The sequence below is a fragment of the Marmota marmota genome, unplaced genomic scaffold (genome assembly GCF_001458135.2).
Source record: "Marmota marmota marmota unplaced genomic scaffold, marMar, whole genome shotgun sequence".
Classification (NCBI taxonomy): Eukaryota; Metazoa; Chordata; class Mammalia; order Rodentia; family Sciuridae; genus Marmota; species Marmota marmota.
The window spans coordinates 26,029,368-26,056,446 of record NW_026000019.1 but is presented as its reverse complement, the minus strand read 5'-3'; the positions used below and the strand labels follow the sequence as shown (position 1 = coordinate 26,056,446).

The window sequence follows — 27,079 nt, the reverse complement described above, 5'->3', positions numbered from 1 at the left end:
TCTTGATCTTTCATTTGGCATTTGTACAATTATAAACACAAATGAAAAGTCAGACCTTGAAACTCTATGTTGGTATTTGGTTACCACTTGTATTAAAATGTCAAATTGTAGAAGATACAAATTTTAAAAATTCCAGAAAACTCTATTTTTTTTTCCTGGGATTCCATCCCTCCATTATTTTGGGCTATCTTCTGCATATAAGAAGACGTTCCATTCTTGACTTTCTAGGTCTGGCTTATTTCACTTAACATGATGTTCTCCAGTACCATCCATTTACTAGCACATGCCATAATTCTTCTTTATGGCTGATCAAAACTCCATTATATATATATCACATTTTCTTCTTTAACAGGTGTCTGTGTTGGTTCCACAACTTGGCTGTTATGAATTGCACTGGTATAAACATTGATGTAGGTGCATCCCTATAGTATGCTGATTTTTGATCTTTTGGATATATACCAAGGAATGAGATAGCTGGGTCATATGGTGGTTCCATTCCTACTTGAAATTTTGTGGGCTGTAAGATTGCATTTATACTTTGAAACACACCATACAAAGGTTAAATTTGGGCTCGTTTCAGAAAAAACTTCTGATCTGTTCTTTTCCTTTGGATTTAATTAATGAAAACTGTGATGGCCTCAGAGTAATTTTTATTATGCACCAAAATTAAATTAATCGCTTCATATATGAAATCTCACTGAAGCCTTGTAATAATTGCATGAAGTGGATAGTTTTCCTGTTTTGAATAGGAGGACAAGTGACCCTAAGAAACGGCTAATCACATGACAAGTGACAGTGTCAGAATTTTAACCTATATCTTTTTCATTGCAACAGGTGAATTTTTACCCACTTCTTTGTTACTCTCCATGTGCCTCCTCCACTCTATGTTGTGAATCTCTCCTTTACTGCTAATAAGCTCAACTGTTCTATAATTGTCCCCTTATATGTTTGTCTTTTCCACTGAGCCAGTGGAACTTAAACTTTAGTATGCTTCAGAATCATCTGGAATATATATATATATATATATATATATATATNCCATTCCAAGTTTTCTGAGGAATCTCTATACTGCTTTCCACAGTGGTTGCACCAATTTGCAGTTCTACTAGCTATGACGAGTGTACCTTTTTTTCCAAGAAAGGCAGACTCCATGCTTCTCTCCAGATTTACTGAATAAGAAATTTTACATGCAGCATCCAGGAGACCTGCTTGTTTTAGCAACCTTTCTCAGGTGATTCTGTTGCAGGTCTCCCTCTGGCCACATGATTTTTAAAAATCTATCTTTGTATCTTAAAGACTGCTCAGTAAATCTTTGTTGAATAATTGAACGAAAGAATGAAAGAAAGAAATTGTCAAGAGAGCATGTATTCTTGGAAGAATATATTTTTGGCTAGTCCCTTGGAAAGTTTAGAGATACATGTTTAAATATCACTTAATACACTGGGTCTAGACTCTCAGAGGCCAGGTTGGGCAAGGAGCCTATGAGAAGGGGACAAAAAGTATGACTGTCTGTAAGAAAAAAGTGAAAATTTCCTGGGTCTTCCAGGATGCAATAGAAAAAAATCTTTCCCTTTTCTAAAACTAAGTTAATTGAACTAGAAAGATTTAAGTGCCTTTGAGGCCCAGAAAGATGTTAGTTTCCCTAGTTTTTGACTTGAAGTTCTGTAGACTTGCAGTTTTCTGCATAACTTGTAGGTTTGAGGTTAATGTGGATTCTTTTATTTGGCATAATTTTTTTAGAGTACTTACCAAGTACCCTTGCACTTAATAAGGCATAGTCTTTTCCCTTCTTGAGTTTCTTATAAGATAGAAAATTTAGGAAACAGTAAAAGAGCAGAACATGTAATGGTGGAGATAACTGCTCTGTTTTTGCAAGTGCATGGAAGTGTTTCTATGATCAGGGGGCTAGCAGTGGATGCTGGAAGGTAAGAACTGGAAAGAATTGGGTAGGCAGGAAACAAAGAGAAGTACAGCAGAGTCTTGGCAGCCAGACTGCTATGACTGGCTCAGTTAATAGTGGAAGATGAGCCCAGAGTAGTGGGAAACGTGCCCCAGGGAGCATGGAGAGCATTGCTCTGTACAGATGTGTTTTATGACATCCATGAGAGCTTTGGATGTTGTAGAATTTTGACCATTTCCTTCATCTGAAAGCAGATGCAGTGTCGTTCTAAGATTAATGTGACAGCAGCATGTCAGATAAATTGCCAGGGAAAAGGAATTGAATTGAGAAACTCATTAGAAAGCTGTTTTCTGAGGTCCAGACATGGAATGATAGGTTTTAGACTAGGATGGTGAAGTATAAAAGGAAAAACTAGAGGAGATGTGGAAGGACACTGACAAGACAGCATCAATGCCAATGTTGGGCAGAAGCACTGGGAAACTCATACATTAGTCGATGTGCAGTATATGAGAACCCCAAAACTCATTTTCCCACAAGAACCCTTGGTCAAAGATGAGTGCTATAAGATTATGATTAGGATCCCATGTCTAAGTGTCTTGTGGCTATCTTACCTTCTGTTGCTGGTAGAGCAAATAAATGACTCTGGAGCAAATGAGGACAATTTTTTGTTTCTCTTTTCTTCATCTCTTGCGGCTCTCCCACGTGGTCCCCATAGTAAGGACTACTCAGTAGGGGCACTTTTGCTTGGGACCTGTGAAGGACATCTTGCTAATGAGCCAATCCTTGGAAACTTGTGGGTTTTGGATAGATAACAGGGGTTGGGTAAGGGACAGAATTCTGTGGTCAAGTTAATTTGGAAAATATTATTAGAGAATGAAACAGATTTCTTTGCTGCAGGACTTCCCAGAGTGTTTCATATGGTAATAAACATGTTGACTGTCTAAGAGAGATTAGCTTGCAGCACTTCACAAATGTATCAGACCATGTTTTTTTTTTTTTTTTTTTTTTTTTTTTTTAAGGAGAAGTACCTGGGAGGAGGGATGCATAGCATATATTCAGAGATATTAGGTTCTGGAGAGTTTGTCTTTAAAAAAGTCCCTTATACTAAAATTGGCAGTATAATGGGAAGAAACAGGAGTCTGGGATTTAGGTCTGGGATCTACTACCAACTGGAGACCTAGTGCAAGTCAATGAACCCTCTCAGCCTCAGTTTCCTCAGAAGTTTTAACTAATACTAGATGAATTCTCAAGTTTCTTTCAACCATGAAAGTCTGAGATCATGTGTATGTTCAAAAGAAGAAAATGATCTGTGATTTTTCTATTCTATAATAACTGGTGGTGGAAGCAGGAAGAGGCTCAGGGGAAAATAACAAGAACATGAGTAAGATGTGGTTTGAACCCCTTAGGTGATTATATGGTTGGGCACAGTTGCTCTGCTGGACTGATGTAACAGAGATAAATGAAGTTTGTAGTTTGTTCTCAGGCTTCTCTGAATCTAATCATGTCATGTGGCACATGGGGAACTATTCCAGTTGCTAATTCTCAGGGGTCACTTAATCTATCTAGTCCTGGTGTTGCTGCTTAGAAATTGACTATATACAGTAATCCCTTGGTGCCCATGGGACTGGTCCCAGGAGTCAAATCTGCAGATATTCAAATGACATAGTATTTGCATACAATCTTGGGTACATCCTCTCATATACTTCAAGACATCTCTAGACTACTTGTAAGACCTAATAAAATGTGAATTCTATGTAAAAAGTTGTTACATTATTTAGGCAACAATGACAGGAAAAAAGTCTGTGCATGTTCTGTACAGATGCAACCATAGTAAGGACTGATACACAGTATGCAAATAAGACACGAGGCAAATGAAGCTTAAAGAAGTGTTGGAGAGAGACTGAGGACCTAGGTAGTGGCCACAAGCTACAGCAGGTGTCAATTATATCTTCTCTGAGGCCAGAGAACATTGATTTCTTCATCTTTATGTTACCTATAATACATATTATATATTAGGAGCTCAGAAACTTTCTTGGATGAATCAATATTAAGTTATTAAGCTATTAATCTAAACAAGTGTATAATATTGAGTTAGTAAATTCATCAGTTAAAAACAGCTAAGGATACTTTGTGTCTCCTGTGAACTCTTTTCATCTCTCTGAAGCTTGCTGGCCTCTGTCATAGGAGGGTGATATTCTTTCTAGCTAGAAAATCAGATCCTGGATGGCTGAAAACATGGATTTTATTGTTAGACTTGGTTTGGCATTCTGACTGCCTTTGTTAGCTATGCTGTGTTGGGGGATTTAATTAGTATCTCTGAACTTTCCTTTTTTCATTTTTAAATGAAAGCAATAATATATCTGTCCTGCAATTATTGCAAGTGCTGGTTCTACTCCTGAGATGGTTCAAAAGTGAATCATCCTTCATAATAGTCTCACCCAAATCAGGTTGGATTTCTCTTGGTTCTATGGACTTATAAGTACAAACTGCTGGGAGCCATTAGCCAAGTAGGTATGACAATTTCCTTGCCAGCGTACCCCATGTTGCTTAGTGGAAGGACTCGTGGAAATAGGACATTTTGCAGTGACATTGCATGTAGGTGACCTTGCTCAAGGACCAGGGCGGATTAGGGTGTTCCCGGTTTAGGATAATCGGGTTTAGGGCGTTCCAGGTTTAAGATTATTCCTGCTGGGAATAGGGCGTATCCTGCTGCCTGAGTTCCCCTTGAGTTCTCATGGGATTCAGACAGTATTTTTTGGGAGACAGAAGCCCAGTGGAGGTGGATTTGGGCAGAGAACGTGGATTTCCCCAGAACGTGATTGTAGACGGCTGGTATGAGTTCGGAAATAAAGAGTTGCTGTTTGAATCTACAAGCTGTGTGGTGGCTCGTGATTGTGTGCCCAGCCAGACTGCGGCAACAAACCATACCAGGCTATGTAATTTCAGAGGCATACTAGAAAGTTAAAACAGAAATACAGGGACTGTTGTGCCCATTTTCCTGGTCTGGTTAGGCAGAAAAGAGGAAAGCAGACTTGTGCATCTCATTTTGAATCAGACAGATGATAAACACTTTAAGAAATTCCTTATTGATTGGAATTTCTTCAGCCACATTCATTTTTCCTAGTTTCCTATGTCTCTAAACTTTACCATAGAGGTCTCCCGAAAAGCCAGCTTAGTTTGGGCCATCAGATCAGTCCCACAACTCATTTCGGTTTACAGAACAATTAAGGGAGGGGGCTAACAACTACTGAGCACTGAGCGTCTACTTACATGGTGGGAAGGTTTTATACATAATTATAATTATTATTCTTAATAACTTTATAAAATAGGTATAATTATCTCTTTTGTATAAATAAATAGAAGCACATTCACCTCTGGAGACTGTACAACTAGTATATTTCAGAGTGAGGAATTGAACCCAGATAGTCTATCTGGTTATTAACATTTGAGATTTTTGATGTGATTGAACCAAATTAGCTGTATTGGTGGGGTTTTCTTTTACTGTTTCTATGTTAGGAAACTTGTAAACCAACAGGATTAGCCTTTTACCCCTTAATAGTGTAGGAAAATAGCTTTCATAATATCATGCTAAGATAAATCATAGGTCAAATGTCTTTCATAAGTGGAAGTAGGGAGAGAGAAAAAAGGAATTGAAAAAGGAGGTATCTTAGGAAGATAGGAGGTTAATAGATAAGAGGAAGGGCGTTGAGAGGGAGGGATATATATTCATATATTTGTATATGAATATAATATGTACATATTATATTCATATACATATTATATTCATATACAAAGTACATATTATATTCATATACAAATATATCTCAATGAATTCTTATATATAAAATAATAATGCACTAATAATAATAATAATAATAGAAGGAAGATCAGTAGAGTAGAGCAAGTGGATCAGGAGGAGGGAAGAGGGAAAAGAAGGGGAAGGGACTGGGAAAGGAGTGAATCTCACTGTTATGTATAATTAAAATACGCCAATAGTGCTGGGGCTGGGGCTCAGTGGCAGAGCACTTGCCTAGTATGTGGGAGGCACTGGATTCGATCCTTAGTACCACCTACAAAAATAAATAAAATAAAGACATGCTGTCCATCTACAACTATATTTTTTTAAGTGCACCAATAAAATAAAAGCACCAACACTTGAATAAAAAATTGTTTAGTAAGGAAAAATACCAAAAAACCAAGAAAAACTGTTTGAGAACCCTTAGACTCTGCTTTTTTCCCTTGTGATGATGTAACATTGATGCGAGAGCATATTTCAAGAGAGTTTGATGTTTGTAAATATTCCTATACCCACAGGCTCAGACATTGTTAATGTTCATTTTTTTTTGAAGTAGTGAGGTAAGTCCCAACTATAAAGGTTCAGTTATATAGTAGCAATTTGGCTGTTTTCTCAAATATGGAAGCCATCAACTACACTTTTGATTAGGAAACAAAAAGCCAGGGGAAAGCTGTCTGAAGATCTATGGCTCCTATTCTGGCTTTGTGAGGACATTTCATTCTCATTAGAAAGTGGCAACTTGGAGCGCCATTTAGCAACACTACTGAACACCATGGCACCACATATAGTTAAACAGCTATGTCTATTCAGTGGAATACAATAGAACAGAGGAAAGCAATAAGATAATTAAATAGACTGGAACAGAACTATTCCTAACATGAATAACAGAAAAAACAAGGTGAAATGCATGTGTTAATACTTGATTTTTTGAGATTAAAAATCTACAATTCATAGTTTTTATATACATGTAGACTATCTCTAGAAAACTATTCAGGTAACAGATAACTAGTTGCTTCTTAAGCAAGAGATGATATTCTGAGGTGGATGTGGGATTTACTTTTCAATTATATGGGATGTTGTGTGGGATCTCTGGAAATTCTTGAGCTTTTTTTCGAGAGGTACAAAAGACCAAAATTATTTTCATAATAACACTAGGATGTTTTTTCTTTTTTTACTCTCATTCTCCCATGAGTAGAAGGTAGAGCTTTCCAGAGGTCAAATGACATGTGATATTACAACAAATTGAATCCAGAAGCAGATATGCTAATCCAACTGTGTTGATGAAGCCAGACATTTAAGAGATTTTCAAAAACAAAACAATGTCACTCTTCTCACTAAGTTTTCTCTGAAGAGAAGTTTTTTTACCTCAAAATTACTACTGTGCTAAAATTATTATTATTTAAGAAATTAATATTAATAAATTCAAAATTCTTATTTTGTTTTAATTTGTAAACATTTTAATTTGTAAAAGTTTTAATTTGTAAGACAGTAAATTCTAGGAGACATAAACACAATCTCTTTGAGCTTCTCTGGGCCATGTCTGTTTCCCTCAGTGCCTCATGTGCTTGGAAGCTTTATTGTGTAGTGGTGAAGGGGGATGCCAAGAAGGAAAGAAATGTGAATGAAGTAAAAATTTGCAAAAAAAATAGTGCTTTTTCTTTTTTCCACTTCCATAAAGGAGATCTGCAGGTGCTCTGGGGTTCAATGCTCTAACAAGTTCCAAAATAATTGAAGAGAAGCAGAGGCCAGTTGTTCCGAGGATCCTGCTCCACAGAGAATGTTCTGCACCCATTGATGTAAGTACGGCCAGTTGCTGAAGCTGTGTCAACACGTGTGATTGAAGACAGAGACAGGAGCCATGTGACTCCCCTTGAAGCCCTCATTTATCCAGGCTGGTGTCACAGGGGGAGTTTAGTGCTTGGGTTTTGTGCCTATAGCTAACATCAAATGAGGAGACAATGCATTTGATTATATAAGAAACCTGATGTTGAATTTCATTAACACTTTCCACTTCTACAAATCTGGTTGTGATGAGACCCATGTTAGAGGCCAATCTTGGGGTGTACTGGCTAAGGATGTCTTCCCCAACTCTGAGTGGGGTATCTGGCCTCAGGCTGGGATTTCTCCGTCCTTACTGGTTCCACTAGACTCTAGGGTTCCTGGATTGCTGTGTATTTTCTAATATTAAAAATCTCATTAAAGTTTTTTTTTTTTTACAAGTTACTTTTTTCTAGCAATAATTTGAAGTGACTTACAGTAAAACAATGCTTAATAGAAACATCAAAATCAGGAAAACAGGATAAGAGTCGATATATAATACAGTGAATGTATAAGAATTTCTAGCCCAGAGATACTTACTGCAGATCAATACAACACTAAACTGGGATTCATGACAAAAAAACAGAGGCATGGTTCATTGCAGAACTTTTATTAGGACACCAGAAAGCATTCCCACATATCAAGGTGGTTTGCCATAGGTGAATCTTTTTCTGAATGTAACTTCTTTGTTCAACCTTTGGTAGGCTCAAATTTTACATACGAATCTAGACCTGAAGCAATTTTTTGAATCAGAGACCTTACTAAACTTAAGCTCATTGAAATTAGAAACCATATCTTCTTCCTGCCTCCCTCTGCAACCCTAGCACAGAGTCTGACACGTGGAAGATGCTCAGTGAGAACCCACCTACTTGACCTAGACTTTACGGTTTTCCTCAGAGCTTCAGAATGCTTGTTGAATGAATGAATGATTGAGTAGATAATGAGTATATGTGAGTGATAAGTGATGATTGGCTATGAGCGGGGACTAACATAGTATATATATATTTTTCACATTCTCCAGGTTTCTTCTCACTGTCACAATGCTCCTTGGATTATACACTGCTTTCCATTTGTTATCTGGAGAACTCTTCATTACTCCTTAGCTGCCTTGTGGTGATAATTCATAGTTTAATATTATAAGTTCTCTGTTTTCCACAGATTTCCCAGAAACTTGCTTTTTCTTCCCTCCCCACCTCCTTCCTTGCTATGACAGACTCTTGATACAGGAGAGCTAAGAAGTTTTAACTAAAGCCTTTATGGTATACATTTCAGAATGATTAACTCATAGCTATGCCTGACCACTAATCAGAAGTTATTGCAGAATCTCTCTGTTACATTAGATTCCCAGACATTATTTATCTATGAATCATTCTGCTTTACCTTTCAGAAACTATCATTGTGGTCTTTTCTTTCTCTGTCACTGATCTTAAATAACTATTTCCAAAAGCCATTGTTTCAATATCCAAGGCATGTACTATATATAGCCTCTCCTGTGAAACCTGATTTGGGTGCCATCCAGCACCTCCACTTTCATAATATTACACTTGGAACCCTCTCAAATATTTTGGTTAGAACAATAGTTTTTGAACATTTGTGTAAGGAACCAGGAGAAGGTTTGAGGGGCACAAATATAAATATATAAATAAGAGATAATCTCAACCTATGTTTGGCAGGAGCTAAAAGAAGAGAAAAGGAATAAAAAAGAGAACTATACTCAAAAGAGGTGATCATGGGTCAAAAGAGTAACAGTCTAAGGAAAGAGGGAACACTTGATTCCTGGTTGGTCAAAGAACAAATGTCCTAAATAAAGAGGGTGCAGAGTTTGGGATTGGAAACTGGTTCTGGGAAGGAATTCAATACCTACAGGAAAGATGTGGGTCAGTCATTACAGCTGATATAGGCAACAAGGACCCAGAGAGATCTGTGTTGGGCATGTGGGGTGAACAAGAGGGAAAACATAGAAGTCTACTTAAAGCAGAGTGTGGGTTGATAAAGATGGAAAGGAGAGTAGCTGCCAGACTGGGAAGTCCTGACTGTTGGCCGGGCTGAAACATCTGGACACCATTTTAGGGATTCACACCTGAATTGTACATTCTCGGGAGGGAAAGATGACTTTACTTTTGAAGATGTTCATTTCTGAGGTCCTTTTTGATGAGTGTGGGTACAGTTCTGAACCAGACTTAAGGTGTCAAAAAAAAGTAAATCTCCAGGGGGAAATACCTGAGAGCCTAAAAATATATGTGCATGAGATTTTTAAGCCAATGTTTTCTAAAGTCTTGATCGTTTATTTTTGCTTTGATCTTTACAGAGTTTATAAAGAGCAGATTTAAGGATTCATCACAAACTATTCTCAGAGCAGATCCTGAGTTGCTCCCCAAATTTTTATTTTCATTGTTTCAATTTTTGTTTCATTATAACTTTTCATATTTCACTAGATATTTTAGCCCCAAATGTAAGTTATAGTAATAATGTTGTCAAGTCTTCCGGGTTGGCAATGTATACTGAATTGCCTCCTAAGCTTAAATTTACTCAAAAGTTCCTGCTTCCTTGTTTCTTCTTTTAGTGTGATGAAAGGAATTTAGAGTCTCCTTTCTCAACACTCAAAAGCAATTTTAAGAATTTCTCACTGGTGTCTACTTGTCTTACAAGATAAATTCATAGTCTCATATATTAATTAATTCTTATTATATATGAGTTTTCTTTCCCTCAGAGGACTGTGATTTTTGCTTTTGCACAGCAGTTAACATAGTATTACCCGTGTAGTATTTTCTTTGTGGGTAAAGGAACTGGGTAGCTTATGGTAAGCTGCAGGAGCCCACCTGTTTCCATGTTTCTCTCCACTATTGCCTTTCTTTCTTTCTTCTTTTCTTTCTAGAGAATTGTTTTCAGTAGATCTTTGCTACTTGAAATATTTCCTATTGATGGTATCAATATAACTTAAGAGCTTGTTAAAAGTTCATAATTCAGGCCTCAGAATAAATTAGAATACATATTTTGCTTGGCATTTGAGACTTTTTGCTTTCTTACACAAGTCACCTAGGGATCATGCTAAGTACAGGATCTAACATATTCATAGTTCTTAGGTAATGATAGAATAGCTAGGCCTTAAAATTTTATACTGCCAAAGTAGTTATTTCCTTCCTTAGGGTGTCCTTGAACAATATTTCCCCCTTATTGTGACACTCCTCTACATACAACAGATTTATGATAGGATGGGTACCTAGGGACTTTGGGCTGAATCCAGTCCACCAACCTGTTTGGGTAAATAGAGTTTTATTAGAACATAGCTATGTTCATTTATCTATAGATTATGTATGGCTTCTTTTGTGCTACATAGGCTGAGATGAATAATTATGACAGAAATTATACCTTTACAGAACAAAGTTTACAGACTTTGACCTCTAAGATGGACCCTAACATTTTCTTAAAGTTAAGGAAGTAGCTATGATCTTTTGCCCTGTGGCAAAATTTGTAAGCCCATCTTAATTTGTCTCTATTCTAGGAGAAGCTGAATCGTAAATCATAATTCCCAAGTAGACAATGAAAAATCTTGAGTCCAGTTGATCCAAATAATGGTACCAGAGAATCTATGACTTTCCAAGTCCCATTTAATCTCTGCCTCTTAGAATAAAAGATTATGATTTTATTGAGATGTATCCTTCTTCCACAAATTGATTCCCTTAGTTGTTTAAGGTAGATTTGACTTTCCCAAGAATTGGAAAGAGTAGAAGAGGAAATTCTGAGTAGACATATGTTTGGGACCAAAAGAAAAAATAAATTCTTGCATGGGTTGGATATAATCTGCATTTTTAAGCCTGAAAAGGTATTGTTGGTCTCAGCTCATTTCTGGACTCTTCATTGCGCAGCTAGATTCAGATGGTGTGGGCTTGGAGTTCTCTTAATTCCCCTGGAGAATCCCACCACCTGTCTCTTATTTAGGGTTTTGTGAATTGTGAAATAATGGCAGACACAGGCTCCAAGAATAGCTGCATGTGTACGCCAAGCATACAGAGATGGAAGGCCTGGGCCAAGAAGCAGGAAATACAGAAGAGGGGCTGGGATGGAGGATCTGCTCTACAAACAGTGCAGCTGGAGGCTGTGGGAGGAGAGAGGCGGGCCCCATGCAATCATTCAAGGATGTGGGCACTCTGCTCTGATCTGCAAGTGTTGGAGATCCTGGCTACGCTTCTGGAACCAAATTTCAGTAGAGGTGGGTGTGAAAGAATTGAGATCCTTTTCCTCCTCCAGAGTTATCTGAAGCCAAAGATGTTCAGCGTGGAATTCTGTGGGAAACTTGGCTGTAGCTGCAGGAGATTTAGTTTTAGTTCCCTTCCCCTCTTTGTCTGCATAACACAGGACGCTAACAGGGTATTTTGAGAAGATGGTGTAGACATAAGTCTTTGCCTCAATTCTAGAGTATATCTCACCCCCAATTAACTCAGAGATTGTAAGAGTGAATTAGGACCCCTTACACTAAGAACTACCCGCCCGGTTGCTGGGAACTCTCATCAAATCCTCTCAGGCACATTTAGCTCAATATCTCAGCTGGTCAGAATATGGGGGTTTAAAGCCCAAGTTATTGTTTGGGCTGATATTTCAGCTATTTCCTCTATTAGAAGATGTATAACACATTAATTACTTAACTAATAAATTCCACAATTATCCATCTAAAAATATTCCATGTAAGGGGAGGGTGGGAAAAACATACGCTGAAGAATCAGAGATGCTTGAGTTTAGATTCTAGTTTCTCCATTCACGAACTAACTCACTCCTCATTCAAATTCTAATTCAGTTCACCATGATTTTTCTCTCCCCATTCCACTTTCCCTGAATCTGTGCATTGGGGTGATTGAATGTTTCCTTCTCTCTGCTTTTGCATCAAACTTTGCATATGATGAATGAATATTCATCATACATATTATATGAAAATCATTAAGTGTTTGCCTTTCTCCCCAGATTATAATGTTATTGATGGAAGAGAGTTTTATTCATATATTTTTACCCCTACTGCCTGACACATATTAGCAATTAAACATATGTTTATTATACTGAAAGGTACTCATTATATAACTTTACTTTCCTAAAACATGGCTTTCTCTCTTTACTTTCCTAAACATGGTGATAAAGATATACTTTGTGACTTTGTTGTGAGGATAAAATTATGTAGTGTTCAGAAGAATGTTCTGTAAATATGAGGTACTCCTGGATTGATTTTAATGTAGTAGAAGACAACAAGAACATGTGGAAAGCATGCAGAGATGTCCTAGACCACTTTTTCTAAACTGAATGATTGATGGGGGAGGATCTGGAGACTTGTAAGACACAATTTCAGTGAATGAGTTGACACTGGACAGGGCTTTTATGTCTCTGCCAGGAGATTATATGCTTATAACAGTAGAAACATATCATATTAATTTCTGAACTTCTTTACTCTCCTAGGCACACTTAAGAATGCCAACATTTGGGCTGGGATTGTGGCTCAGCAGTAGAGTGCTCGCCTAGCACATGCGAGGCCCTGGGTTCCATCCTCAGCACCACATAAAAATAAATAAAATAAAGATACTGTGTCCAACTACAACTAAAAAATAAATATTTTTTTTTTAAAAAGAAAGCCAATATGTAATAATTGTTTTTTTTTAAATTTGTCCTCCTTAGATACACATGACAGTAGAATGCATTTTGACACATCCTACATAAATGGAGTATAACTTCTCATTCTTCTAGTTGTACATGATGTAGAGTTACACCAGTAGTGTAATCATGTAAGCATATAGGTTAATAATGTCTGATTCATTCCATTCTCATCCCTACCCCCACACTCCCTCCCCTTCCCTCACTCCCCTCTGTCTACTCCAAAGTACCTTTATTCTTCCCTAGCCCATTCCCTCTTACTGTGAATTAGCATCTGCATATCAGAGAAAACATTCGACCTTTAGTTCTTTGGGATGAGCTTATTTCGCTTAGCATGATATTCTCTAGTTCCATCCATTTACTAGCAAATACCATAATTTTATTTTTTAAGGCTGAGTAATATTTCATTACACATATATACCACATTTTTTAATCCATTCATCTGTTGAAGGGCACCCAGGTTGGTTCCATAATTTAGTTATTGTGAATTAAGCTGCTATAAACATTGATGTGGCTGTGTCAACTGGGTCAAATGGTGGTTCCATTCCAAGTTTTCTGAGGAATCTCCACACTGCTTTCCACAGTGGTTGCACCAAATTGCAGTCCCACCAGCAATGTATGAGTGTACCTTTTTTTCACATCCTCGCCAACATTGATTGTTGCTTGTATTATTGATAATTGCCATTTCTGATTGGAAAAGATGGAAAATCTTTACCACATGCACTGGTAAAGATTTTCTCCCATTATGTAGGTTCTCTCTTCTCATTATTGATTGTTAATAATAATTGTTTTTTTTTTTTTGATGGGCTTTGCAAAGCTAAAATCTTCTATACCTCAAATCTTTCCATATCTGTAACTTGTAAATGTCCTATCTTGAGAAGGTGAATGGCATAACTATTAGACTGAAAAAACAGATTTGGAAAGAAGAGTTGAATTCGAGTGTGAAAGCTGTCCATCAAGCATGACATGGAACGTGTACAGATTCCATAGTGCTTAATGCTGTGGCTTGTTTGTTTAAAAGCACATGATAAATATTTATTGATTCACTGTGAAATTTTGGATCCCCCAGTCCATGTAGGTAACTAAGAACTACCACAGATATTTGAGCAGGGTTGTAAGATAATATGAATTTTGCTCCAGGAAGACTTAATCTTGCTGTTGAAGGTAAGGAAGATTGGAGGGAAAGGAGTTGGGGGTTGGGACATTCCTTAGGAGGTTCAGCAAAAGAGCAAGTGGGCAGTTAAGGAGCCTGAAACAGACCTGTGACAGGTAGAATAGGGAGGAGGGGGACTACACAAGAGACTGGAGATTCACCTTCCTCCTCACTATTATCAACCCTAGAGAAATTGCCTGGTTCTGAGAGGAGCAAAGACCAGCCTCCTCTGGCTTCAGAACAAAAGGCAATGATTGCATCCAAGGGGAGATAATGAGAAACACACAGGCCGTGGGGATCAGGAAAGCACCATTAATCTTTTTGTTGCAAAACTTCACTTTCCAAAGCCCTGGGCAAGGCTGCAGAAGTCTTAGCATGAGGACTCGTGCCCTGTACTAGGAAATGCAAAATGGAATCCCCCTTAATAAATCACAGACCTGATAATATCCAAGAATCCGAGAAACTGGGAGGGCAAAGGGGTGGGGCAGTTTCTGAGGAAAGAGAGAGGAATGAAGTACTGATGAGAAGATAAGAGAAAGCAAACATGGAAAAAATGGTCAAGGGTTGAGTAGACAACTTTAATGTAGATATTTTTTCCCTCTACAAACTAATTTTCTAGAGACTTTGCTCCATATACAAAATATTTATTAATTAACGAAAAGCTGTTAGAACAGTTGAAGTTACTTTCATTAAATAAAAACTCTTATTCTCTCCAACCCCAGAATTGTATACATACATTTTTTTTTATTTATTAAATAATCAAAGATGGAAGTCAAATAGATAAGATATATGAATGAGATTTAAAAATGTCAATACTATTTGATTTAGGAATTTTGTTGTTTCTACTTAAATTATTTTCATTTATCAGTTTGTTCCTGAGGGCAAATAATTGCAGGTTTGCTATTTTTGAACTCTGTTCAAACATATAAAATATTTTTTTTATAGCCTACGTGGAAAACAAGGTCCAAATCCCTTGAACTGATATCCAAGGTCTTTCAGAGTCAATTTCCAATGGCTCTTTCCATTTCAGTTCCTTTAGTTCCTTATATGTATTTTTTATTCAAATAAAAAAACCTTCATACTCACTATTTCTTGTATATGTCCCAACTACCCATTTCTACCCATTTGTTCCTGGGGACATTTTCACAGAGCATGTGTTAAAGTCTGTAGGTAGTAGTCTCTTTCAGCAAGACCATGGTGATACGGTGTGTGGTCCCGGCAAGTCAGTTTAGACTCTGGATTTTAGACAGTGCACTTGTAAAACAAGGGAGTGTAACAGGTATTTGTCAAGGTTCCTTAAAGTTCTAAAGCTTGGTGAGCTTTGTCCCCTACTGTCCTAGGTTTGCTCATTCATCCGTCTGTACCACATTTCAGGTTGTGACTGCTGCCTTAAGTGGCCCTTCCCTTCCTCTCCAACTGTCAAATCCTGCACTCCTTGGCTAATCTTTTATTTTCTTCTTGACCCTGTTGTCTATAGTTCTAATTAACAGAGACTATATGTGTGATTCCACTGTCCCCTCACTCATACTGCCTTTGGTCAAAACCATGGCATATGCCCGGGATTCAATAGATAATATCATTTGGATAATTCAATTCCATGGTGGTGGGGGAACCTAGTTGAGTGAGATTTGGTATGAAAATGCATATTTCCTTAAATCTTTGCTTTATGGTCCAATAGAGCCCAATCTATGTCCCAGTTGCTAAGAGCAAAGGAATATATAGACTATTTATTCCAATATTCTTAAGAAAAACCACACACAGACCCATAAGTCTGTGTTTCTTTATTTTGAGTCAGAGGATGTTTTTTTTTCTTTCATAGTGAGCACACAAATATGAACTTTATAGGACCTACCAGGGAATAGATTCCCCTTCTACCATTAGTTTAACCCTATATTTCTTGTATAATCCCTAACATGACTAAAGACTTCTTGCCCCTTCAAATTTCTGCAAATACTTTGGTCCTTTCCTTTATCTTCACCACTCATATCCATGTTGGACAGAAACAATGACGAGTTGAGGAAACTGAGTGTATCCCAAAACACCAAGAGTATCTTTGCCATGTTCCCGCACAAGGGGCATGGTTAGAAGGAGGTGATCAGAGCCATCTTCTGACTCACCCTTCACAAGAGTAGCCAGGGCAGATGGACACTTCCCAACTGTTTACTCTTTCTCTCAACCCCATGAAGCATTCTTTCTGTTTCTTATTAATAGCACAAGAGACTTTTTTTTTTTAAACAGCTTAGTGTAGAAATCTTGCCATATTCAGTTTTGCAACTCTTTTTGGAACCAAGTATGGTGCTAAACACAAGGTAGGCATTCAGTAAGTATTTGTGGAGTGAATGAATGAATAAAGGAAGGACAGACAACTTTGATGGCAATAGGGGTAATGTGAACTATGGGAAGAGTATCTGGTCGTAGTCAGAATGGGTGATGGATGATTGCTCTGACTTACTAGTACTGTAACCTTGAATAAGTCCCTTCATCACTGATGGACTCCCCCTGCTGTTGAAAAGTGAGTGTGTGTGTGTGTGTGTGTGTGTATTGGGGTTGGGAGTGGTAGTGATTAAACATGAGTACCTTAGAAAGAAATGTATGTAAAATCATCTGGTATGATTGCAACTGAAGGCCTGGACTTTATGTAGGTCTCCTTCCTCCTTTTTGTTGGTACTAGGGATTGAACCCAGGGGGGTTCTAATTCTGAGCTGCAACTCCAGCCCTTTTTATTTTGAGGCAAGGTCTCCCTCAGTTGCTTAGGCTGGCTGCAAACTTAAAATACTCCTGCCTTAGCCTCCCAAATGGCTCCTTATTTTTTTTTAAATTAAAAACTCTGAAAATCACTAAATAATAAGAACGTTTAAACATATCGTTTACGAATTATATAAAATGAGAAGTAAATTTTTCCTTCCTAGCCATCTCTTCTAATTCCTCAGAGTTGACTACATTTCTTGACATTCAGGTTTGAGGCTTACCCTTCCCATCATCTTCCCAAAGTTGCTTAAAATGGAACTATTTCATATCTATGTATGTAACTACCTATGATTTCTAAGTCGATTACTTTTGGAACAAAGACAGAAATATTCATTGTTTTAATAAACTATAAATTACTTCTAGTCCCCACTTCCAGTATTTTGTGATTACAAACATTATTGCAATGAACCTTCTTATGCATTTATATTTATATGCTTCGTTGTTGCAGTTACTTAAGTATTAAGGCACATTAACATGTATCGTTCCCTTGACTGTTGCAGTTACTTAAGTATTAAGGCACATTAACATGTATCGTTCCCTTGACGCATAACCACCATGAGTAGCAGGGTAGAAATTGTTGCTCTGTGAAACAGATAAAGAAAAAAGAGGGTGAAGGGAGCAAGTGAACTGTCAGGAACACACACAGACACATACAGCAAGATTGTAGCAGAGTTCAGATTCCCTAGGGCCTTGAATTCCAGTCCACAGCACCTTTTATCCCACTGCAATAAAGCATGAGTTGAGAGGTAATATCCACAACCAGGCAGAGAAGGGTGGATCAGTGAGCAGGCAAGCACTTTGAATTATATAAAGCAAACAAACAAAAAAAACCCAAACAGCAACAAAAACAACATCAACAAACACCACACACAAAAACACACATACACACTCAAACTCAAGGCCAAACACATTTAAAAGATTGTTGGAAGAAATATACCAGTGGTGAGTGAGGAGCCAGCATAAGATGAGTTGTTCTTTAATGAGCCATCATCTCTTTTGCAATGTTCTCAGTATGATGTACAAGTGGTGAGGCTGGTACGGGTTGCATAAATGTGTCAGGGGATTTACAAAGGACTTTCCAACAATCCTACCAATGTCACTGTCCCCCTCTCCCAAGAGAAGTGTCTAGGGAGGGCCCATATGCATGTGGTTAGGATTGGCCTCAATTGCCACCTTCCTTAATTATCTACAGGAAATAAAAGCTATTTTATTAAAATTCACAGATGCAATCAATTGTCAGAGTCACTGGAGACCAAGCATTTCTCAGTGGTCAAGAGCATGGGAGAGAGGCTGGCAGGAACAAGAGCTAGCCAAAAAAAAAAAAAAAAAAAAAAGAAAACTAAAGTGATGGGAATTTTAATATTAATTTCTTCTGAGTTTAATTTCATATTTTTTCTTTTCAAGACTTTCTTTATTGGCCTGATTTAATTGCCTCCAAAGTACTTAACATCTGACTAGAAGCAAGAAAAATGTGCAAAAGAGATGGAATATAATACTATTATAGATTGCCATACAGTTATAATTACTTAAAAATATAAAATGACTCTAAATACAATGTCACCTCAATCCACAAGTGCAAACTTGTTTATGTGAACATTTTATCAATATTAAAGTGTTGTTGTTGTTTTTAAATAATTTTGACCAACTAAAACAATGCAAACTAATGAACATAGTAGGGAGAAAATCTTAGGGAGACATGGCTGAGCCTAGGGGAAGAAAGTGAGGCACTTGTCTTGGCTACAAGCTATAAGAGGGCTCCAAAAAATTTAAGGATCAAGAGAAATTATCTTTTTTTTTTATTATAAATTTTTTGGTTGTCAATGGACTTTATTTATTTATATGTGGTGCTGAGAATCGAATCCAGTGCCTCACACATGCTAGGCAAGCGCTGTACCACTGAGCCAAAAGCCCAACTCAAGAGAGAAAAATTATCTTTTAATGCGGTACTTAATATATCAATCAGCAAAGTACAGTCTGTGAGCCAAAAACCTATTCATAAATAAAACTTTACAGTAAAGCCACAGAAAGTGAAGTTATACCAATAAGGAGAACTGAGCTCATTCTTTGACGCGTGAAAATCCTGGTTAATCATTTGACGGTTACACACATGTGACTAGCCTGTGCTTTAAGGAAGAATATTTCTGTAGAAAAAGAATAATTTGTTATTTGAGACTGAATTCACAGTTAGCCAATGGAGCTCTCCTATGGTGCTTTAACTTCAGGCCGAATGTTTACAACCATTATTATCAAATAGGACACTTTCCTGGTGGAGGTATGTGTTTTGAAAGGAACTAAGTAACTGAGAGGCATATTTCCAACTTAACCCTTTCTGCTTCTTTGGCTTGCTGCTCTCCTTATGCATTTCCTTCTCTGCACTTTAAGCAGAAGTACTCAGAGCCACGTGGATGGACAAGCTATCTTGACTTCGTATAACGACCAGCAGCTTAAGTGGTTTGTAAGCTATTTTGATGGATATTATTTATCAAGTCATTTCTAACTCTCTGTTTAAAATATACAAACCAAACATATTCCAAGAGACAGTAAATAAATAAAATAATATACAAATGGAAAGGATACTGGATTTGGCCATTTCTATTCATTGCCAAAAAATGGGTGCTTAAGACAACAGAAATTTCTTGTCTCACAATTCCTGAAATGAAAAATTAAAAATTCAGATTCAAAAATTGTTGCCTCTCTGTGCTTGGGAGGCATCCTGCTTTGACTCTTGTCCCTTATGCTGGTGCCTGCAACCATTCCAGTCTTGGCCTCTGTAGTTACATAGCCATCTTCCCTAGGTCCTTCTCTGACTTTATGTCCACCTCTTTCTCATAAAGATCCCATTGGATGAAACCTCAATCCAGATTCCTCATCTTAAACTTGATAACATATGAAAAGACCCCATTTCTAAAGAAGTTCCCATTCACAGGTACCGGAGGCTAGGGCTTCTGCTTATCTTTCTGGAATGGGGGTACAATTCAACCCACCAGACTATTAAACAGTGGGGGTTTAACTTAGAGGCAGTGGAAACATATTACCTGTTTGCAGGAATCTGGCAGTGAATTGGGAGTGTAGGCTTCTGATCTGATTTAAATACGTAAAGAAATGCAGTTTAGGTCCATCGGGATGCATATCTTACAGTGTCTGTTCACAGACATGATGAAAAATAAGTGCGGGCGGGGGGCGTTTTAAAGGGTAGTCCTGATTCCAAGTATTTAAAAGACAATGACTGAAACATATTTTTGCTAAATTATATTTTTCCTTTTATTGATATTCTATTCTCAAGATAAGCAATTTACTACATCATTACTAATATAATTATGATAACTTTTAGAGATTTTTCATATAAATTCACCAACTAGGTGAAAGGTCCTTTGTCAGACCCAGTATCCTGGGTCTGATTTTTTACTTCATGCCACATGACTATTGATTGAACTTGTGAGGTTGTCAAAAGCCTGGGAAACAGAGACTATTGAACACCATTAGTTTTTCAAATAAGTTGAGTTGTAAATGGGAAGCAAATATATTTTCTCTCATTTTTCAAACACAAAACAGCCAAATTCTAAAACTGGAATGTTAGCCTTTTAGCGAACGTGCTTGTGTAGTTTCAGTTAATTGAATCAGCAATAGCAACAATATTTTAATTGTATATCACTAATCCAAAATTACTGTATGATCAGTGAATATGCCATTATAAAGTAAATAATTCAACAATATTAGCTAATACTTATATTGAGTGCTCATTGTGCACAAGGGAGAGGTATTAATCTCTTTATATGCAGCAATTTTTTTCTTAGAAATAAAATTCTGCTTACTTGGGTTTGAAATGCCCTACATTGTTTTCAGCTTTTGGTTGGAATCAGTAGCCCATTTAAACAGTGTGTTACTACAACAGCAAAAAAGAATTTTTCTCTTTGTCTGAATCCCCAATTAGAGAAAGCCCATCTCTTTCTCTTCCATAGTATTCAAGTTTCTTTCAATTGCTCCAGGGACTCTTCTGAGATGTCAGCCCTGTAGTTCAGAATCACTGGCTTCTCACCTACCTTGAAGAAGAAGCTGTTTTTTTTTTTTCCCTTCTTTTTCTTTCCTGACTCCAGTTCTGGATTCTGTGGGGCTGTCTGCTCTTAAGGTCAGAGCCACTACTACCACTGTCTCCATGGCAACCACACCTCCTGCTCCATCCAGCCAAGGGCATTACCCAGGAACAACTATCACAGTTGGCTACATCAGAACTGTACAGGGACAGCTCTGAAGTGCCTGAACTGCCAAGTCTGGTCAAACCCTTGTTGTTGTCTTCTTCTTCTTCTTTTAAAATTATTTGTTCTGGGCTGGGGATGTGGCTCAAGCGGTAGTGCGCTCGCCTGGCATGCGTGCGGCCCGGGTTCGATCCTCAGCACCACATACCAACAAAGATGTTGTGTCTGCCGAAAACTAATAAATAAATATTAAAATTAAAAAAATAAATAAATAAAATTATTTGTTCTAATTAGTTATACATGACAGCAGAATGCATTTTGACTCATTGTACACAAATGGAGCACCAGTCTTCATTTCTCTGGTTGTATACTACACAGTCACACCATTTGTGCAATCACATAGGGTAATAATGTCCATCTCATTACACCACCCTTCCTACCCCCAAACCCCCTCTTCTTCCCTCACTCCTCTCTGCCCAATGCAATGTTCCTCCATTCTTCCCTTGCCCCCCCACCCACTGTAGATCATCATCCACTTATCAGAGAAAACATTTGGCCTTTGGTTTTGGGGATGGGGTTATTTCACTTAGTATGGTATTCTCCAACTCCATCCATTTAACAGCAAATGCTATAATTTCATTCTTCTTTAAGGCTAAGTAATATTCCATTGTGTATATAAACCACAATTTCTTTACCATTCATCTATTGAAGGGCATCTAGGTTGGTTCTACAGTTTAGCTGTTGTGAATTGAGCTGCTATAAACATTGATGTGGCCGTGTCATTGTAATATGCTGATTTTAAGTCCTTTGGGTATAGACTGAGGTGTGGGATAGCTGAGTCAAATGGTTGTTCCATTTCAAGGTTTCTAAGGAATCTTCACACTACTTTTACAGTGGTTGCATCAATTTGCAGTCCTACCAGCAATGTGTGAGTGTACCTTTTACTCCACATCCTCATCAACATTTATTGTTGCTTGTATTCTTGATAATTGCCATTCTGACTGGAGTAAGATGAAATCTTAGAGTAGTTTTGATACGGATTTCTCTGATCATTAGAGATGTTGAACATATTTTTCATACATTTATTGATTGATTGTACATCTTCTTCTGTGAAGTATCTTTTCAATTCCTTAGCTCATTTATTAATTGGATTATTTTTGTGTGTGTATGTGTGTGTGTGTTAAGTTTTTTAAGTTCTTTGTATATCCTGGAGATCAGTGCTCTGATGTGCAGGAGATAAAGATTTTCTCCCTTTCTGTAGGCTCTCTCTTCACATTATTGATTGTTTCTTCTGCTGAGAAGAAGCTTTTTAGTTTGAACCATCTCGTTTATTGATTCTTGGTTTTATTTCTTGTGCTTTAGGAGTCTGGTTAAGGAAGTCAGGTCCTAAGCTAACTGATGAAGATTTGGGTCTATTTTTTTTTTTTTTTTCTATTAGGCGTAGGGTCTCTGATCTTATTCCTAGGTCTTTGATCCACTTTGAGATGAGTTTTGTGCATGGTGAGAGATAGGGATTTAATTTCATTTTACTGGATATAGATTTCCAGAACATTCTCCATTGAATGTTTTTGACGCCTTTGTCTAGTATGAGATAACTTTATTTATGTGAAATCCTCATCCTCTTAATGCCTCTGTCTGGGCTTTTCAGTAAAAAGGAAGCATCATTTTGATTCACTTTCCTGCTGCAATCCAGTTCTGTCTGATGTTTTCAAAGCCTCTCAGAGAATGCATATATATCGTATATACAGATATTTCCTGTCTGACTTCAGGATCCCTCTCCTGAGGAGTGTTGGCTAGGGCTGGCATGAGTGAGAGGACTGGGATGAACTTGCTGTCACCCTTGCCACCAACACTGTGATGAGTTAATTGACCAAACCTGTGGTCTCAATTCTCTTTCTTAGAACACGTGATTTTCACCTGGAGGCTTCTCAGTCCTTCATCAAATAGACTTCTAGAAAATTCTATCTCAAAAGCCTTCCATATGTGCTAGAACATGTCTGAATCTCACTGTGAACTCAAGTTGGGTTCTTCCTGCATGCCTGCAGTGTGGACTCACAGCTGGACCTCTGGCTCACCTGGAAAATCATTGTGAGAGCCACAATTACTGGACACATATCAGAATAGTTGTTTTTAATTTTCCCAAGTTTTAAATGGTTAGGAGCTTAGTGAGACCCTCAAACTCATAACCTCTATCTGCTTTCCTTGGGGATAAAAAATATCCACCTTTACTACATATTTCCCTTACTCTAGCTAAGTAGAGCAGCTGGAAAGAATGCATGAGGGGTTGGTGCTTGACTGGAGTCAAGGTTTCACAGGTCTGACCTCGACCTGGCAGTATAAGGGAGGAAATGTGTTAGGTGTCTCCATTTTCCCTTTGGGTACCTCCATAGAATTTTGTGACCTACTTTCCTGATCCCTGTCCCTGAGGGCTGCTTTCTGCCCCCATTCCTCATTTCCCTGCTTAGAGACTTCTTGTTTTTGTAGGCTCTCCCCCATCTTATAAAAAAGCTGAAATTTTACTTCTGTCAAATGAATCCTCTTTCCTTATTACCTTCCGAGTTAACCCTATAGGATAACTGGGGAAGTGTAATTCAGGCGCTGTACACGCACTTAAGAAGGTTTGTGATTTCAGGCTGTGGTAGAAGGCGCCCCAGGGGAGGCAGGCAATCTGACACTCATTCGTCACAAGGCATGGGTAGCTGCCCCCTTTTGTATCTCTGTCATCTAGAACAGTACCTTGTACCTAGTAAGCAACTCATTAATTAGTACTGGTTTATATTTTTAATTTCACTTTTGATTGACACATAATAATTGCACATATTTATGGGAAACTATAGGGGGAGGTGGGTGGTGAGAGGTGAGTCAACTGGTACAATGTCAGATAAGAGAAATAAGCTCCAGTGTTTTATTCCACAGTAGGGAGACTATAATGAAAAGTGACACAAAATTTCAAAATAGCTTGAAGAGAGAATTATAAGTGTTAAGGGTAGAAAGAAATGATATTTAATAAAGGGATATGTTGTTTATCCAAATTTGATCATAATACAGTGTATGCATACATCAAAATATCAATAATTGTTTACAGAATGGATGTACCTGCTGAGAGTCTATCCCTGATTGGATTCAACCATAGAACCAATAGCTGATGTATGGTAAGAGATTTGCTGCAAGCACTTGGGTTAGGCATTTGTGGAGGCTGGTGAGCGTGTTCACTATCTGTAAGCTCTCTGGAAGAGCGCACTGGAACTCTTGGCTTGGGCTAATACTGTTGACCATGGATGAAATTTCTTCTTCAGGGAAGCCTCACCTCTGCTTTTTAAGGCTTTGCACTTGATTAAATCGGGCTAATCCAGGTTATCTTTGATAATCTCTCTCACTTAAAGTCATCGATTATGGATTTCATTCAGATCTACAAAGTACCGTTACATGGACACCTACATTAGGATCTGAAGGATAGGGACTATTGCCCAGTCAAGTTGACACCTCGACAAACTGTGACACTGATGCTTTGTTGCCCTCTAGTTTCCTCTTTGGTGTCAACAATCTAGCTGATATAAACTGTAAGATACGGACTGAATTCCACTTTGCTGATGTCCAGTTGCTTTAACCAAGTGCAAAACCCTGGCTACTTCAGTTGTCCATTGGTACCCAAAGGCTCATGTTATCTGATGGGTAAGAGGCTTCACTCTGACTTGCCAGAAGAAAGTGGTTATGTCAGTGAGGGAGCCAGAACACTAATTTCAGTGCTTTGACTCTGGTACAAGTTCTGTGGACTCAGAGGGTGGGATTTTTTTTTCCCCTTTGGCCCCTGTAAACATTTTACACTTGTTATGGTGGTTTAAATACTGGATTTGATCTTTTATTTGTGTGCCAGGAGGTTCTCAGTGAATGAGAGGTGTGGTCTGTTAGGGAAAAGTGGCTGTGGCTTGGCTTCTGTGCATCATCAGGGCACACACATGGTCTATAACACGAAATGCATCGTGTGGGGGCTCATTCTTGAGCTCTGACTCCTACTCCCTGTGAAACAGTGGGCAGAGGTCTAAGGTGGCGGGGGAGGGAGTGACGCATGGTGGAAAAAGCACTGGACGTAGAATGAGTTCCTAGTCCCAATTTCTCATTGGTTCAGTTTCTGTAATCTGCTCATTTCTTCGCTACTCCGGACATATTTATTTAGCGTCAGGCCAGGCACAAGGCATTTAGAATTCAGGAGTGAGCAAGACAGATGTGAGCCCTGTCCTTTCAGCAGTAATCACGCTGGAAGTATTTATTGAGGGCTACTATTTCCCAAGCATGTGGTTTATGATAGAGGAAATGGGGGATTAGTCTAGGTATGGTAGTCAGCTTTTTATCACTATGACAACACTATCTGACAAGAACAATGTAGAATAGGAAAAGTTTATTTCTGGCTTATGATTTCAGAGGTTCAGTCCATGTTCAGTTGACCGTTGCTCTGGGTCTGACGTGGGCCAAAATATCATGGTGGAAAGGCATGGTGGAGGAAAGATGCTTGCCTGCTTATGTGGCAAGCAGGAAGGAAAGGCGGTGGGTGGGGGGCAGAGACAGATATAGTCTAGGGCCATGGTCCCAGTGGCCTGCTTCTTCTAGCTACACCCCACCTGCCTATAGTTACCATTCAGTAATCCATTCCCGTTATTAATCCACCAAATGGATTAAGCCACTGATGAGGTTACAGCTTTCATCATTCAATCTTTAAAGCCCCATCTCCGAACCTTGCTTTGGGGGCCATGCTTTCAACATATAAACTTTTTGGAGGATACTTCATATCCAAATAATGACATTAGGTCAGAGTCAAGGAAACCCCTTGAGAAGTGACTCATTATTGATACCTTTCCTACTTTGGAGTCACATCCTTTCTGTGATCCTCTTTTCATCCATATTCATTCCCTTGGCTATCTCAGGCTGCACCTTGCTTCAGGCTCCTGTCTTCACAGACCTTCTTTAGCCTAATGTTTCACTCAAGCTCATGTCTTGAACCTCTGGTTGCCCGATGGACACCTCCTCATGGAAGCCCTCATGGGCTCACGACATACCATCAGTGAAGAACTCAATTCTTCCATTATATTCTTTCTTCCCTTTTCTGCATCTAATAATTTTGTCATCCTTCTTTTCTTTCAGGTCAAAAACTTTATCAACTTTCTTTCATACCCACAAGTCACATAGCCCTATCTCTATGATATCTCCTATCTCTCCCATCACCTGCAATGCCTACTTGAACCATCATGGACCATTTTCTGGGAAGCTGTTCACCCCACCTGCTTACAGTTTTCTCTCCACTTTAGTGCATCTTCTTTAGAGCCTTCAGAGCACATATTCTTTATAGAACTTGTTACTCTGTCACTCACAAGCCTTCAGGGTTCACTACTAAGATCCATAACCAGATGCCTGGGTTCTTAACCTGACTCTGTCACTTCATACCTGGGTAACCTTGGGCAAGCCATTGACAACCCTGTATTGGGGTATTTCATCTGTAAAGTATTTGTTCCATCTCTGAGTGTGATGGGAATTAAATAAGTTCATGGGCAGTGCTTATAAAAGTGTCGAATATCCTATCAGTAGTCCATCTAGTAGATGTATCAAGTTCCTTGTCTCTCCACATGTTTTGTTTCATACCTTGCCTTTTTTCTTTTATAGTTCTCATTCTATTTCTGATATTTCTATTGTTTGCAAAGTGGTCCACAAACTAGGGCTGGATCTGCATGAACTACATTACTTGTGATATACTTGTCTTTCTTCATATTCCTCTAAAACAATATATATATATATATATATATATATATATATATATATATATATATATATACATATACATATATGTATAT

The 27,079-nt window shown here is 38.1% G+C and overlaps 1 protein-coding gene across 6 annotated transcripts in view; it reads left to right on the top strand.

Annotated features, from left to right (window-relative positions):
• The window catches only part of Ddr2 (discoidin domain receptor tyrosine kinase 2), a 149,539-nt gene that overhangs the window by 11,277 nt on the left and 111,183 nt on the right, over positions 1-27,079 (top strand). For all 6 annotated transcript variants that reach the window (XM_048810119.1, XM_048810121.1, XM_048810116.1 and 3 more), the window contains exon 2: positions 7,375-7,492. Coding sequence is in view for 1 of the 6 variants with exons in the window: in XM_048810116.1 (XP_048666073.1) it covers positions 7,375-7,492 (118 nt within the window). In the remaining 5 variants the exon portion in view is untranslated. The remainder of the gene's footprint in view (positions 1-7,374; positions 7,493-27,079) is intronic.